At 42.9% G+C, this 15,828-nt stretch overlaps 1 protein-coding gene across 7 annotated transcripts in view; it reads left to right on the forward strand.

Annotated features, from left to right (window-relative positions):
* IQSEC1 (IQ motif and Sec7 domain ArfGEF 1) overlaps nucleotides 1–15,828 on the forward strand; it is a 328,601-nt gene that overhangs the window by 192,237 nt on the left and 120,536 nt on the right. The window contains exon 1 of one of the 7 annotated variants that reach the window (XM_062586051.1): nucleotides 874–1,059. The exons of the other annotated variants lie outside the window; for them this stretch is intronic. Coding sequence (XP_062442035.1) covers nucleotides 992–1,059 — 68 coding nt within the window. The 5' untranslated portion in view covers nucleotides 874–991. Of the gene's footprint in view, nucleotides 1–873; nucleotides 1,060–15,828 lie in introns of those variants that run through there. 7 annotated transcript variants of the gene reach the window in all.

A 15,828-nucleotide genomic window follows, 5' to 3' on the forward strand; every position in this document is an offset into this window, starting at 1 on the left:
TTGCCTGTGAGGGTGATTCGATGTATGTGTTTTGAGGCTTAAATTCTGTACAAACATTTGGTGATGTATTAAATGCTGTGTTTTTAAGCTTACAGCTAGGAAAGCAGCATGCAAAGTTATTCAGCTTAATATAAACAAGGTCAGTGCAAATAGCTAAGTTAGCTCATAAATACCCATAATTATTCAGAAGTTGTGTGCTACCCTCACACGGGGGCTGCTGGCTTTAGATTTCTGAGGGGCGGATATTGTCATGAAAAGAAAATCCTATTGGCCTTTCCCTGTGCAAGAGTTTGAAGAGTGACAAGGGAATTCCATATGTGCAGTGAATAGGGTATTTTTAGTCAGATTTTACCATTTCATTTGTAATGTAATTTATAGGCAAAGTGTCAAGTTGACATAGTCACTTTTGAAAGTCATAACTTTGTGTTCATGCACAGCCCTGGAAAATGACTCATTACTTTCCTTGGCACCAAAAAGTTTATTACAGTATACAAGAAATTTTGCAAACAGTTGGGAGTTTATTCAACCTCAACCATATGATTTAGGGTGTATTTGATAAGCGTTTAGAGTTCTAGTAAGTGATATTCTAGTAAGTGATATACCCTTTTATTGAACTTTTTTTTAAAAGTGGAATAAACTAGAACTAAGTTTTCTTAACTGCTGCATAGGTAGGTTTTTCTTACTTGACAACTTGGAACAGTATTATATGTAGCTTTCTGAGCAGCCTCTAATAATCTTCTCTGGCTTGCAAATAATGTAAACAGCAAGTTGTGTAAATCACGAAGAAAGAAGTAACCCGAGACTTCAGATGAGAAAGCTGGTTTCCCTCTGAGTTCGTTTGAGTGGAGGTCGGAGGAATCGCTTGGAAATCATGAATCAGTGCTTGGCTGCTGCGTGAACCTTGGTCTGACTTTGCCGTATGCCTGCTAAACTTGCTTATTCCTGGACTTATTTACAGTCTCTTTAATTTACAAACACTTCAGAGAAGGTCATGAAGGGAGATAGCAGTGCAATGTGGAATCTGATGTGGAAATACTGCATTTCTGTCAGGACAATCAGGTACAGTAAGAACATTTAAATCTTTACTTTGTGCTAAGTCTCTGCGTGCGTTACAGATGGTCTCTCGCAGTAGTTGTATTCTTTTGCTCTGCACGGTTAACTCTTAAGTAGTCTGACATAATTAATAGGCTAGAATCCTGCTTTATACGGCGGCTTTAAAAGGAAAAGTACAGGATTATGGCAAAAAGTGTTGAAAAGTGGAGCTTTCATGATTTTAGAGTCTTGGAAATACCTCAGTCTCATTCGCGAGCAGGCAAAAGTTACAATGTTAAAAAACCCCTGTTCTAATGAATATTTGCCTATCATCATCATTTGTTTTATCTCCCAAATCCGGAGATCCAGTGTGTGCGCTGAGCATGCCGCAAGCCTCATTCCCTTCAGACAAAGGGGAAGGAGAAGAAAAGGAGATGGCTTTTATGGCAGAATAAAACTCTAAAGTTCCAAATGTCTCCCAGGTAGCGTCTAACTAGCATCTTACCTGCGTGTGTTGTGCAAAAGGCTGACTTTGCACAACACTTAAATCAGCCGGCAGGCTGCGGCTGCCCTGCGTCGCCGCTCGCGTTCTTCGAGCGGTCCGTATTTGACAGGCGGCGTGCTCCTTGCCAAGCGCCGCCGCTCTACGTTCCCGGAGAGTTTCTTCCAGCGATGGAGCTATTGAGCGAGACTTGGTGCTTGTGTTCTCCCAGCAATTTCATATATAATATTTAAAAATAGCTAGCCATTTTCATGCTGTAATTTCCTCATGTTACAGGGTTATATGCTTTGAGTGCTGTGTTTTGTCATGCAAGCTTCCCTTGAGAAAGCACAAAATCTAAATAATTACTGCATTTCACACTGCATAATTATTCTGTGCCAATGAAATAGTTTAGAGCCTGGATTTCTGCATGAATTTTCATGACAATCAAAATGAGACTGTAGAGAGCTTTTATCATGAGGATGCCGAATTAACACTAAAAAGTCCTTAGTTCCCAGCAGAAAGTGGATCTGTGCATTAGAAGCTGGAAATAAACCCTGAGAGAGGATTCGGTCAAGACAAAAGCCATTTGTCATCTGGGTAAGAACTGAAAGCGCAGGGAAAGCCCGAGATGGGCCAGACTGGTGCTTAAAGACAGGGAAGGCGGTCTTTAGAGCACGGCCGTTCGTCCTGCCCTCCGCGAGGCTGGCGGTGCTGGAGCACAGCCCTGCGCAGGGTCTGCGCGTGCAGACGTGCGTGCCCCTGCCCCGCCAAGCTCCCGCCGTGCTCGGGGGGTTGGTGGGGCTGTTTTTCCTAAAGCTCAAGCCACAGGACCCACTCCCCTGTGAACAGGCACTGCTTTCTGTTGTCGGTGAACTTGCTACTGTGGGGAATGTGAAGGCTGAACGTGAGCTCAGCGCCTACAGCAGTGCTTGTTTGCAGAGCGGCTCGCCGTGGCTCCCGCAGCTAGCCCAGGCAAATAAAGCTCCTCTGGGTGTAGCACTATGAATATTTTCAGTCATGCTGTTGGTTATTTTAACAGATAATATTTTCCTTGGAAGTTTGGGAGCAGCATAAAAAAAGAATATTTCCTTTATGGAAAAAAAAAATCTCTGCTGCCTTGATGTGCTTTTCTGTTAGCCTCGGCAATCGCCACGTCCTGCCCGCGCTTTACAGCGCTGCCGCGCGCCACTCCGGGCTGTCATGCTGATGTCCGCCGGGTATCCGCCCGCAGCCCTGCCAGGCGGAGGTCCGGCCCGGCCGAAAGGGGCCCTTGGTTTCCGTGAGAGGTCTGCGTGCGCGTGCCTGGGGTTAGGCGCGCCGCCTGGGGGGCCCAAAGCCGTCGGCCCGCGCCCGTAGCACGGCGAGGGGCAGAGCTGCGGCCCGAATGCAGCAGGTGCCTCTCCAACGCCGTGAGAGGGGAGCGGGGCCGCAGGAGCCGGCTGCGCCCGCCTGCTCCTGGGGCAGATCGGAAAGACGGCACGGGACTTGCAGGCACAGGGATTTCTTTGCTCCTGCACCGGCACTGAGCTCGTGCGTTTAATGCACCGCTCGTGCCCTTCCGGCGGGCTGAGCTCTGCGGCGAGCTGGTGTATCGCTGCGCCGGATGCGGCTGCGCCCTCCAAACTTGCAACTCGAGGAAGTGGCAGCCCGCAAACGCTGGCTGCCGCCCCCACGGGGCATGCGGCGAGGCTCCGCTGCCCCTGGAGAAGGAGCAGCAGCGCTCGGTGCTGGCCCTGCGGCCGGGGTCCCTGCCGGCGCCGCTGGGCCCGCCGCTGCTTGCTGCTCTCGGTGGCAAACGCCGCCGTTGGCGCGGCTCGCGAGCCTTAGTAACCCGCCTCGGTGCAGGGTAGGCAAAGGTCTGACCGGAGAGTTGCTCAGCAGCGCAGTCAGAGTAGCCCTGGGGCGAGCTGATGGGCTCTGCCGTTGGAGCAGCACACCGCAGCCGCCTGCATCAGCACATCCGCAGCCCACAGGGAGCAAATTGAAGGGTTTCTAATAGCGTAACGCATAGTTTTCAGCTTGCATCTTAGTTCCCTTCGCAAGGAGCAGAGGAAAATGGTCAACAGTGTGCTATGCATCTGGAAAAAAGTAAAAATTAGTCCTCAGTGTGAGTACTCGTGGAGTTCCTTCCCCTTTACTTCTGCTAACGTTTTCCATCTTGGTTCGGTCAGGCTTTAATTTTAGGTGTCTGCTTTGTGGTTTGTTTCCCCTGAAGAGCAACAGAACGGTGCCTGCTGCTCTGTCAGGACGAGCTGAGCGCGGAGGGGGCCGCCCCGCCGCGGCAGCCCTGCCGGGGCGCCTCGTAGCCCGGCACGCATGTAAAGCCTCTCGCCGTCTGCAGCGCCTCGCCGAAGTTCAGGCGCTCCTCTAAATAGTAACGCGTTCACTCGGTGCCAAGGGGAGTCGGTCAGCGCGACGCTCGGCCGCGGCGGCGCTTGGGCAGCCTCTGCGTCCCTGCCCGCAGCAGCCTCGCACCGCCGTGCCCGAAAACGGGCTGTTTTCTGCCCGGACAACACGGTCACCCAAAGCCGTTGCCCTGCCGGAGGGGAGAAGGGGGCCGATGTGTGGCCGGGGCTGTAGTTATTTTGCTGTAGTTATCATATGACTTAAATACTAGCAGGTATTCCAGATAAACCCCACGGAGTCCGAAGTTCTCCGTGTTGGCGTCTGTATTTTCAGCTGATGTTCATGTTTTCATTCAGCTTGTGCGTGGGTTTGCTCAGCATTTTGAAAACTGTACTGTCAAATCTGCAAAATACTGAACTTAACCTACAAGACAAATGAGTTAGTTGTCAGTAGCGCTCTGGAGACTTTAATCTCCATACTGGGTATGGCTCGCTTTATAGCCATTATTCTTGTGTTTTAATATAGTACAGCAGTAATTATTTCAATGCAAACCTTCCTTTGGGCTAAAAGATCTCTTCCAAATGACAGTGCCTACAGCTACGCAGCACTGCAATGGATTTTTAAAAAGCTCTTGAAGCCAATATAACAAATCACACTGTGGCGTTAGGCTGAAGTTGATATCCGGATTTCTGTTACGTTAGGAGTATGTGAATATGTCCTGTGCGTTTGTATAATAAAATACATTAATTGGGTAAAGTTTACCATGTTTCTGTGATTCTCTGGTCTTTGTATAGAAATCTGGAGAGGAAATTATTTCAGCATTCGTTTATCTGAGCTCAGTTGGTCTACCTATGGCAGACTTGTTCAAAAATGCATTGTTTTGTGTTGGGTTTTTTTTTGATTTTTGAGAGATTTCTGTATGAAAACTCAAGACACTTTACAAACCTAATGGCAGCATGTGCTGCATGCTTGGTTTATTTTGAAGAGGCTGTCTTTAAGAGGGGCCAAAGGCCAATAGTTGCAAGAAAATGTGAATTCTTTACAGAGCAGCACGTGAGTTGGAGGTTCATTTTAGGCACTGCCTCCACCAGTCATCCATTCGTACCTGAAAGCTAGTTTAGGCCTTGCAGGTTAAGTCTGTGTCTGCAGAGTTGCTCTGGCGTGAAAGGAGCTGAAGCCAGCTTAGCTCATCACAGAAAAATGGAATCACCTTGGAGCAACACTTAAGAGTTTCCATGCCTCTGTGTCAAAATAGTTGTAGTTGTTTTTTTTTTTTTTTTTTTTTTTTTTTTTTTTTTTAGAGCAAACCTTTAGTTTAGGCTAAAAGCAGCTCTGGGTTTTAACTGTGCCAAAGCGCTGGGCTTTCGTGGCACAGAGCATAATGATACGCATTGAAACCCTAGAAGCCTGAAACTTGGTCCAAGGCAGCCTGGAGAATTTAGCAGAGACTGTTTTATTATTTATTTACACAACTTTCAGAAGAGCTTAGTGATGCAGAACCATAGGTTACTGAACGGGTAAAATTGTTTGTCTAGAAATGGGGGAGTTAAATGATACTTAAGGTAGCTTTTCTTTTTTTAGTGTTCACTGTGGGTGATGCGTATGGCAGAAATGTATGTGGCAACATACATTTTAGACCTGGAATGCTGTTTATGTTTGTAATCCTTTCACTGATAGTCTTACTGCTTGAAGTCTTCTCAGACCCACTTAGAAATTGTCTTTTAGGATTTGTATTGGAAAGATCCTGCTTTTGCTGTTGCTCTTAGATTACCCAATCATTTGGTTTGTTTTTTTTAGCCTATTTTTAAAACTCCTGAAGCAGCATTTCAGCTTGTGCTTTTTTGCACTGAACACACGCACGCTCATACAAAGAAGCAAGCTATATGGAAGTGTTACCTGCATCTTAAATTTGAACGGGATTATTTTCTAGTGGACTATAAAGCAAATTAGATGGAAAATAGAGCTCTAAGCCTGTCTGCTTTTAGCACAATCATTTCTTCTCCAGGAGTCAGATGACTTTTTAGTAATGGGTGAGTACTGATGAATTTAACGCTTATGTGGTTAATATTGGTGGACACTGTAAGTGTATCATACTATGAAAAGCATTGTATATGAAATGATTTTAGTGCAAACTTTTTTTACTTAAAAATTTGGTAAAGGTTTTATGATTCTTTTTAATAGGAATTCATTTCACTATACAAGTATAATTTCTGATTTTTGGTGTGTACTTTTTGTATACTATTTAAAGATCTTTTGTTGCTTTCCATACAATATCTGCCTATTAATCATTTTCCTTGACAGTGAGTATAGAAATAGCAAGAATATATGCAGTAAGCAAAGTATCTACATTCAGTCATCTTTTAGCAGGAGACAATAAATTCTTTTCTGTAACTATCTGCCTGACAGTTAACAAGTGACTGAAGTGTTTGAAGTATTACTTTTTTGCCTCTCTACCTCACCACTGATGAGAAAAAAAAATTAACCACTTAATTAGGAGAGTTAAGAGTTCAGCTATTTGGAGAGGTCTCATAATAGCTTCAGTAACAACCAAAAAAAAAAAAAAAGAAAAAAAAATAAAGCTAATCACCTATATATTTACTTGAGGCCATCGAGTCTGACTAGTTAAGATGAAGCTTAAGCAAAACTTGAGGTAGCCAAGGCATGGTTGCCTGGCCTGTTGTGCTCGCGGACAGTTTCCATGATGAGGCATATTGAGGTTTAAACTTGCATGTCCCAAACTGATCAATTAAAAATTAAATTGAGTATGTTCTTGAGTTAGTCACACCTGTGTTGATCTTCTGCAAAAGTCTCAGCAGCATGCATGGCATTTTGCATTTAATAAATTCTCATTAATTTATTATATCAGACTAACAAACAGTATTTTCTCATGCCATCAGGAGGCCTCTTTCATGGTCCAGTGGGGCCCTTTCTGTGCAGAGAGCGATACCATGCCTGTAAATCATGCAGGAGGACTCGTTACCGTGACACAAAGCATGTTTACCTCTCCTGAAAACTATTTATTTTCACATAAATTGTTTTTATAATACTGCTGTGTTCTTGGGCACTATCATTTACCATATCAGCTTGTGGAATAGGCTATGCTCACAGCCACAATTTTGTCACTCTTTGTTTTCCTGAGTATAACTTTGCATTTTTGGGGTATCAGGAAAAGTGCTCTTTCAGAGGAGATCCTTGATAACAGCTTCTGAAGACTTAGGCTGCTGAATTAAAGTGGAAGGAGCTCCTGTGGCCACGAAAAAATACCTGGGATGGCTGTTCTGTGCTGTCTGTCACTTGGCTGGGTGTCACGTATGAGCAAAGCTTGTACAACAACGAAGCTGGTGGAGAAGCTGCTCCTCTGCCAGCGCTCCGTTATGCAGTTAGCGTTAGCTGCAAGTGCTGTTCGTTCCTTGGCGGAGGGAGCGTTTTGGTGTGAGCTTTGGCAGAGGTCCGTAGTACTGTTTCACCTGCAGCTGGTATGTCTTTTGTGTTAATGCAACAAGTATTTCCGAAGATTTGAGCAGGTTATGATAACTCTTGTCAAAAAGGCAAAGTGAGAGGGAGCAGGGCCCTGCCAAGGGAAATATGATCTTTTTTGACACTTGGGAGCCTTCCCAATGTATTGCAAGTCTTATTACACAATATTTTCTGTTAAGATGACTGTTGGGTCACTGTCTCATCCATGTCCATAAGCGCACCTGAGAGGCTGTGTTACCCACAGGCCTGGAAGAGGATTTGGCTGTTGTCTTCTGGCAGTCTGTCCCACCTCTCTGGCTGCTAAATAACTCCTTGGTGATTTCTCCTCCCGTGGTAGCTGCCAGGGGAGATGCGTACCTGCACTCCCTCCTTCCTCAGCAAGGAAGGTCTTCCCTTGACCATTTTTGGCAGCCCAGCTGGGAAGCGCAGCCAGCCCCACGGCTGCCGTGGTCCTGAAGCCATGGCTGGAGCATCTGGGTGATTTCGCAGTAGGTCGGGGAACAGAGATGACAAGCTTCTAGATGCCTTCTAGGAAAGAAAAGCAAAGTTTCTGCTTTTCCCCTGGACCCTCTCATATAGGAGTGATTCCTGCCTATATTTGGAAGACCTAGATAAAAATAAAGGCTAATACTGGCAGATATAGTTAAAAAAAAAAAAAAAAAAAAAAAAAAAAAACTTTCAGACTCTCAGCTGTAAAAGTGGCTTCAACATTGTCACTATTTTTTTTTCATGTTCCTGAGGAAAGGAAAATTGGTCTAATGAAAGTTTAAGACAAAATTAGAGATACCATTCGTTAAAATGCATATTTTTAGTTTAGGCATCCAGCTTAGCTTTAAAGCCAGGAATTCAAAGTAAATTGCATCTAGGTTGTCTACAAAATGCCTGCAGACCTATATGCTGCTAAATGAGAATTCTGCACAGGCAGGCATGTTTGTATCGGCGGTTGTGCTTGTATTGCCAGATTCCCTTTCACCTCAGAAAAGAGTTAGTCCCCCAAATCAATGAAACAGGGACAGATGGAACTTTTCAGGAAGCTTCTGGTTAAATTATCTTCTGATGTTTGAAAATGAATGAGAACTAGACATTGGAAAAAGCATCCTTTTTAAATCTGGCTATTTGGGAGAGCTTAATCTGAATTGCTGTAGAGGCACAGATCTGAATTTAAGCACTTTTCCACAAGCCGGAATACTTGAGAGTTCTGTCCTGTGGCATGCTCTCAGCTGTGTGATTTTTTTTCCAGACGTGTATACAGAGATCTGATGATAGTTTTCACTCAGTCTGTATATTTTCAAGTTAATGTAACAACCTTTGTGGAAAGAAAAGACTGGTGAGATGGAGAAAAATACTGAATTCTTTCCAAATGGACAGCATTAATTCTTTAACAACAAACACGTGGAAAAGAACCTGAACCTTTAAGGCAACCTCTTGAAAACGCTTGTCCCAAGTTGTTTATCTTCTAGTGTTTGAAATCACTGCATTTCACTAGTTATTCCACCTGCTTATTCTAAGCACTTGAGCAGATTCGTTAGTCGAGTTGCTGAGACTTGCACAGTAGTTCGTACGTGCTCCTTGTGAGACTGTTCCCCTTCCTGATGCTTGTTTCACAGGCATGGTCTTGGAGCTTCTTGGAATAAGGATGGGGGAGAGAGTGAAAAAGATCATGCTAAAACGGCTGTAAATGGTAACTTATAAGTATTTCTTAATGTGACAATGCTGGTTTTAGCTTGCTTTCTCTCATCTGATTCTTCTAATGTTCTGGTTTTGTTGGTGCAACTATGTGTTTTGTGAAGTGGTGATAGATAAAGAAAAGAATCCAAGCTAAAAATAGGCCCTCAAAAGAGGGATGGGACTAATGGGTTAGCACGGTCAGGACTTCTTAGTGCACTGCCACTTCAGGAGGAAATGTTCAGCAAGCAAAAACATAACTTCTCTAAAACAGCAGTTTCTTCCAAAATAGAGAAGCTTTTAGAGAAATAGGGAATGGGTATATGTGACCATTTCAAAACAAAGGAGAAGATGGATGGCTGTTTACGCAATGCAATTCAAAATGAAAATCATTCACTTGCTGAAAAATCCACAGATCCTTTATTAATAAAAGTCCCATTACTGTCAAGAGAGGACTTGAGCATTATACAGCAGCAGCAGGGCATGTGGCTATTCAACTTGTTCTTCTTTAAAATAACAAAAAAAAAAAAGATGCAGGTTGCTTTTATATCTCACCCTCTAGGTTTCATAGTATGTATTCAGCTGTTAAGCTTACTGACTTAGCAGTGTTTTATATCAATTTTTATTTTTTTCTTCAGATTTTAAAGTAAAAGAAATGTACTTGAGACACTTACGGGCACATTGGGAAAGCTATCAGAGAAATCAATATAAAACTCTTGTGAAGAAGAAAGATAAATGGTCTGTATTTGTAGATATATCTAAGGGTTTAGAGCGGGTTTTGTGTGTGTTTATACTTTTATTTTTTCTTTACTTGAGTAGTTCAGATAGTTGTGTTGGGAAATACTTGGGAGGAAGATTCGGAGTGCTTTTGGTTAGAACAGGGAGTCCTAAAGCCTTAACACAACCCATGATTTTGCAGAAATTTTCGTCTTGATTGTTGTTGACTGTGAACGATCTGAATTCAGGGTCTGCAAAATAAGCTCAGGAGGGGAGAAGAAAATCTTCTACGGCTTACTTACACTTTTAAAGAATTGAGAAGAAGCGTTAAGACACCCATCCCACTTGTGTATAACCTTTCAAGAGACTCTTTTCTCGGAGGCAATGACCTGCTGTTTCTTGGTGCTGCTTCGCAACTGTTAGCTGAGGCTGGGCAATTTTGTCTTTCATTTTCAAAGTGGGAGGTCAGATATATCTTTACCACCTTCCTAATGATGCTATTAATAATGGGGACTGTGTATCTAATTCTTTGTCACATAAATAGAAAATATATATATACGTGTGTGTGCGTGTCCTTAGGATGCTCATATCCATACATGTCTGAAATGGATGAGAAAGAAAACAGACCTGTGATGGCAGTCTCAGCTTTTTCCCTATCTATACCTAATTTTTCATGTCTGTCAAAGCACAAAAGATGGATTTCACTGTGTCTAAATTGCTGAAAGGGAAGGGAGGGGAAACGTTTTGTCTAAATAGTCAGTGTTCATTAAAAGGGAGATGAACTTTCACACAGCACTTTAAAAATGGCTTTAAAAACTTTGGGCTTGATGTGTGTTGTTCATTCATAGTTCATAATCTTCCCTTCCAAAAGCTTTTAAAAGTTCTGAGCACAGTGCTGGGATGCACACTACGTTGTGAAATAATCTTTGCAGACCTTGGAATTATTTTTTCCAAATGGTAATTTCAAAACTCATATGCCAACAAATCAGTATATGGTATTATCGTTTCCCCCTGGACTTCTAAAATCTACACCTCCAGGGGAAATCTGGAGACCATATGATCTCAGGTCTGAATATATTAATAAAAATCAAATGTAACATTTGTTAAAGATAAAATCTTTTCATCGGAGAAACATCCTCGTTTCTGATTAAGTGATGTATCCGTTTTATATCTCATTGACTAGAAGCTTCTAGATTTCAACTACACTGAGAAGCTTTAACCAGCTTACAAATACCTGGAATCTTCCTGTTGGCATTAAAATACACAAACATTTGCTAAAGTAATTACTTCTGCTGAATGAATCAGTGGAGCGTCCTGGGAATTTGCTGGTGATGAAGTTCTTTTTTCAACCTACACGTCACAAAGCAATTCCTAGTAAAAGCTGCAAAAGGCTTAATATAATCAGCCCTCATGCAAATAAATATAACTGCATCAATCCTTGAATGGAAGGAAGACACTGGAAGGATCTCAAGCTAAGACATATTGTTCTTTGGCAAATATTTTTCAAGTGTTTCCTTCTCTGGAAACTAGAGTTCCTTCTAATTAAACAGCAATGAGGACAGCGGTGTCCAGCCAGGGGTCAGGTGTAAAGTTCAAATCCCAGATGGTCAATCTCTATATGTGACTTATCTACCAGATGGGTTCCCATCGTGTTCCACTGGAGCTTTTTTTGTTCTTTTCTCTTGCCCTTTTACTATTAAGGCAGTTTGTTATATTCTTATCAAATATTTATATTGCTTTTATATTGACTTTTGCTAAGGATCATCCAGCTTGGAGGACGCACTGCCCCGCAGCGTGCATCCTAGTGCTTGGGAGGCACCTGGTTCACCCTTCCCTTCCACTGAGTGCTTAAGGTAGAGGAGTGTCCGAGCGAGCCCAGCTAGTGCCCAGGAATATGGCTCATGGTCATGGGGTGCGGAGGGAAGAAGGGTGATGCTGGTGGTGGTTAGTTTTACTGTTTCTGTGGATGATTAAAGCCTATATGTTACATAATTTTACAGCAATGTGCAAATGGGCACCTTCTTCCTTTGGGTTTATTTTTGTTATGGTATGTTGTTATTAAGCAACCTAGCCATGCAAACAGCTATGTGTTGATTTAAGTGCGTATTTGTCATTAAATTTTAAATATTGCAGACCAAGTCTTCTCATGGAGATGAGGATTACGTATCTATTTCTGCTGTTTCTGGACTTTGGGGGGTTTGTGGGGTTTGGTTTTTTGTTTTAGTTTTTGGTTTTTTTGGAAGACTAGAGAATGTGGCTACAGTTACTTTTGGTACAAATCCTAGTGACAAACCAGTTCAGGAGTTTGCTTATAAGCAGTAAGCAAGACTGAAACAGATTTTAGAGTCCGGCAAATATGGCAAGAAGGCCTGAACAGAACAGAAGCTGCGTACTGCCTTTATTACTCTTCTGTAAGCTATTTTACATTAGATTAGTCTAGAGGTCACAGCGGTGGTGTTCCCAGACTGTGATTACTGTTCAGCATATCCTTACAGGTTCGGATTATAAATCTAAGTTCAATGAAAAAGTGAAGAAAAGGTTTGAGAGAGATGCTGCTCTTTTAGATGCTTTGGATTTGTAAGGACATGCTATTCTTGTATTGCTCACTAGAAGATTGTTGAACGTGGGAGAAGGAAGAAGTTTACAGTTTAAACTTCGTAAACCTGAAAGACAGGTTTCCCCAAGTTTGGCCAGCTGGCCTGTTTATTCCAGATGGTTGGGTGGTGGGTTTTGCCAGCACCTTTATAGATGGTCTGTGAAAGTCTATCCATGCTGCTCTTGGAACTGGGAGCAAGGATGAGTTTGTATCCTGATAGTTACTGTGATCACTTTTTTGTCAAACCTAGGTCTAATGTCTATGTCTGATGTTTAATTGTGGTTCAAATAAATGATTTATGTAATATCTAAGAGATTGTTTTGGTGCCACTGAATTTTAGTGAAGAAATTCCCACCAACTTCAAGAATTTCAACTCTTACCCTCAAAAGGAAGAAAACAATAAGCTAAGAAAATGATATGAAGTGTGCTTGATTTTAGTATTGTTACTAAAGCACTGAGGACTATAAAGCACTGTGGCTTTGGAAATGATTTTTCGTTCACTGATACTCACTAGTAAAGCTCAAAAATTGCTGATTGCATCTCATTCTCCCTTGCAGACTACAGACTTCAGTCCCCTCTAGCCTTCCTTAGCTTTTGACAATAAAGCAAGCTTGGGAGCTCCTGTATGGCAGCAGTAAAATGAGTGTTATATGGACTAGGCTGTAAGTGTGCCGAACTGGAGACATACCCTAGGAACAGATGGGCGCCTGAGCTTGGAGGCATTTGTTAACAGGACGTGTAGAAGAGCCCCTTCTTTCTTCTCCGTAGTTAACGAGTACTACCCATTTGGCCAGTTTGTGGCAACTCTCTCTCTCTTTTTTTTTTTTTTTTCTTTCTGATCTTATCATGTCCTGTTTAGCTTTAGCAATAACAGGTATAGATTTGATTACATTTGTATAATGGATGTCCTGACACTAAGCCAAAGAGGTGTCTCACTCTTCCAGTGATCTTTGCAAGGGAAGACCTACACATTTTATTTCCGATCATGTCTGTACCGCTCAGGGAGAGAAATACGGTGATCAGAGTAGACTGGTTCTCACATAAAGCCACTTAAGCAGTTGGGCAGGCGGTGTACTGAACACCACAACAAGAAACCTGTGCACCGAAGAGCAAACTCCTGCTGTGCAATATTGCTTCGTTCCTTCGTGGAGATTCAGGAACTCGATGCAGATGATGTTGTCCAAGGCGTTTAACCTGTCAGCCACTGAAGCCCCTGTTCAAGGGCTGCGTCTACAAACCACCATCCAGGCTTCTTAATAAAGGCGTTAGCCTGTCATAAAAATAATGTGTTTAAAAACATAATAAACCTGAAGTTTAAGGTAGAAAATGTTGTATAAATCAGGCCACAAAAATAGATGTCTTTTCTCCTTTTTTTAAGGAGTACTTTTCTGCATGTAGGTGTTAACTCTTTAGTAGAGAATCTGATTTTGATGAGTCATTTATATATGTAAATAACAGTGCTACACTCTCTTTCCTGCTGTGAAAATTGTGTACATTTTAGTATCTTTTGTGGAATTTTATCCAGTGTATGTTTTTGAATGCTGCTAATGAAGTTTCCCCTCCATCCGCAAGCTCCCTGGCTAGATCATATGGGTTAATTCACGTATCTGCTCTACTGTAAGTAATGCCATGGCCAAAAACTTGTTAAAGCTACAAGCATAGATGGCTGGCTCTCTGTTTTAATCATGGTTAACATGTTTAATTTTAAAAATCATGTGCCAACTGATTGGCAGCTCCAAGAGGAGTTTCATTCTGGCTTCTGAGCCCTTCTGCAGTCACACAACATTCAGCTCACAAGCTTTGAAATTATTCACCCCAAATTGGCTTGGAAGGGTTTAAAAAAATAACTTCTAATTCTAGATTTATTGAGACTTGATAAAGGAATGGAACATAAATAAGAGCCCTCAGAGGAGCTTGGGGTTCTGCTGATTTGTATTAAATTGGAGTGAACTTCGGAAGCCTTGGGATTTTTTTTCCTCTATTTCTCTTCCACTCCTTCCCTGCTTCTCCTCTTTAAAGCTAAACAACTCCATCTATTTTACACATTTGTGACTTAATTAGCTGCTTTCACAGAGATCTGTGCTGTTAGCAGGTGAAGTGATCCGTGCCCTCCGTTAATATCGTTTCCAAATGGCCACTGCGCTGCGTTTGATCAGCTGGCTGTGCTGCAGATGATGCCTCCTGGTTTTTGTTGTTGTTGCTGCTGTTGTTTTTTTTCTTTTCAACTTACTGGAAAAACAAAAGCGGAGCCATGCATGTGGTTAACGCTGTGATTGCCTCCGTACCAGAGGGGCTTGACAAGCTGCCTGGGCAGCTGGTGGGCCCACGTCTCCCTTTTAGTGCCCGTGCAAGCCTGCTCCCAGTCAGTGGTCCACATACAGCAATCTGTCTTTGCAGACTAAATTAAAAGCAGTTTTAGCATGTGATTAGCTGGATGATAAGCCAGTGTGAGGGGTGTGGAGAACAAAGAGCGCAGGAAGGCAGGAGGACATGCATCCTATCATTTTGTGTGCTGGGATTCAGAAAGCAGCAATCATTTTCTAAAAATTACACTTCATACAATGGAAGATGTTCTAAAGCGGCATAATTCTGGAGCAACATCACCCTTTTAGGTCTGTAGGGTGTTGCAGAGGGTTTAGCTGTACGTTGCGACTGCTTCGTGCAGGGCTGTCGCCTGCAGGAAGGACTCTAGGTCCGCGGGGCCCGGGGATACGGCTGCAGGAGCAGTTGCTTTTGTTGTAGTTGTGGTGCGGTTTAGTGGCTTCACTGGTCAGCTGCACGGTGCCTTAATCTGCCTTCACACTGAGGAAAGGTTTCTGGTAAACCCACGGAACTGAGGCCCTGTGGTAATTACTTTTTCCAGCACTTGTCAGGAACTTGCATAGCTCTTTTATCTGTTTCCATCTCCTTCAGTATTTCCAAGCACACAGTGAATCTCAGAATAGTTGTATGGAAATTCTGTCAGGGCAGTATTTAAATGTCAGACACAGTAACTGAGTGGCGCGTGCCTGAGTTCCTTGGTTCCTGCAGAGGCAGTAAGAATACAGTGGGTGTTGAAAATGCGCATCCTGCTGCACTATAGGTGTCAAATATCATTGAAAGGGTATGGACTCTATAAATTAGTGGTTATAGTTTAACAGCTAATGAAATAATTGTATGTCATGTGATTTCTGTGCCTATTAAATGATTTATCGTATGGTGTGCAGACTTTCAGAATCATACTGTAATGTGGTTGCAGATTATTTTGTTGGCAATGGAAAGGTGGGAACCTGAGAGTTTCTCATCAAGCTGCAGATTATTTTTTCTTTACCAGATTTGTGCAGAAACAAAACACGAACACTACTGGAGGGGAAAGACCAATACCCAGGAGGGCTCGCGTGGTGTGTTGCAGGGCCGCACGCTCCCGGTGGGCAGGGGAAGGAGAGCTCGGCCACTGTACGGGCTGGAGGGAAGTCTGGATCTTTGCCTCTGTACAAGTCTTTCTGAGCAGCTCCAGGTGTTATTTCTCATA

Source organism: Rhea pennata, chromosome 12, assembly GCF_028389875.1.
Source record: "Rhea pennata isolate bPtePen1 chromosome 12, bPtePen1.pri, whole genome shotgun sequence".
Taxonomy (NCBI): domain Eukaryota; kingdom Metazoa; phylum Chordata; class Aves; order Rheiformes; family Rheidae; genus Rhea; species Rhea pennata.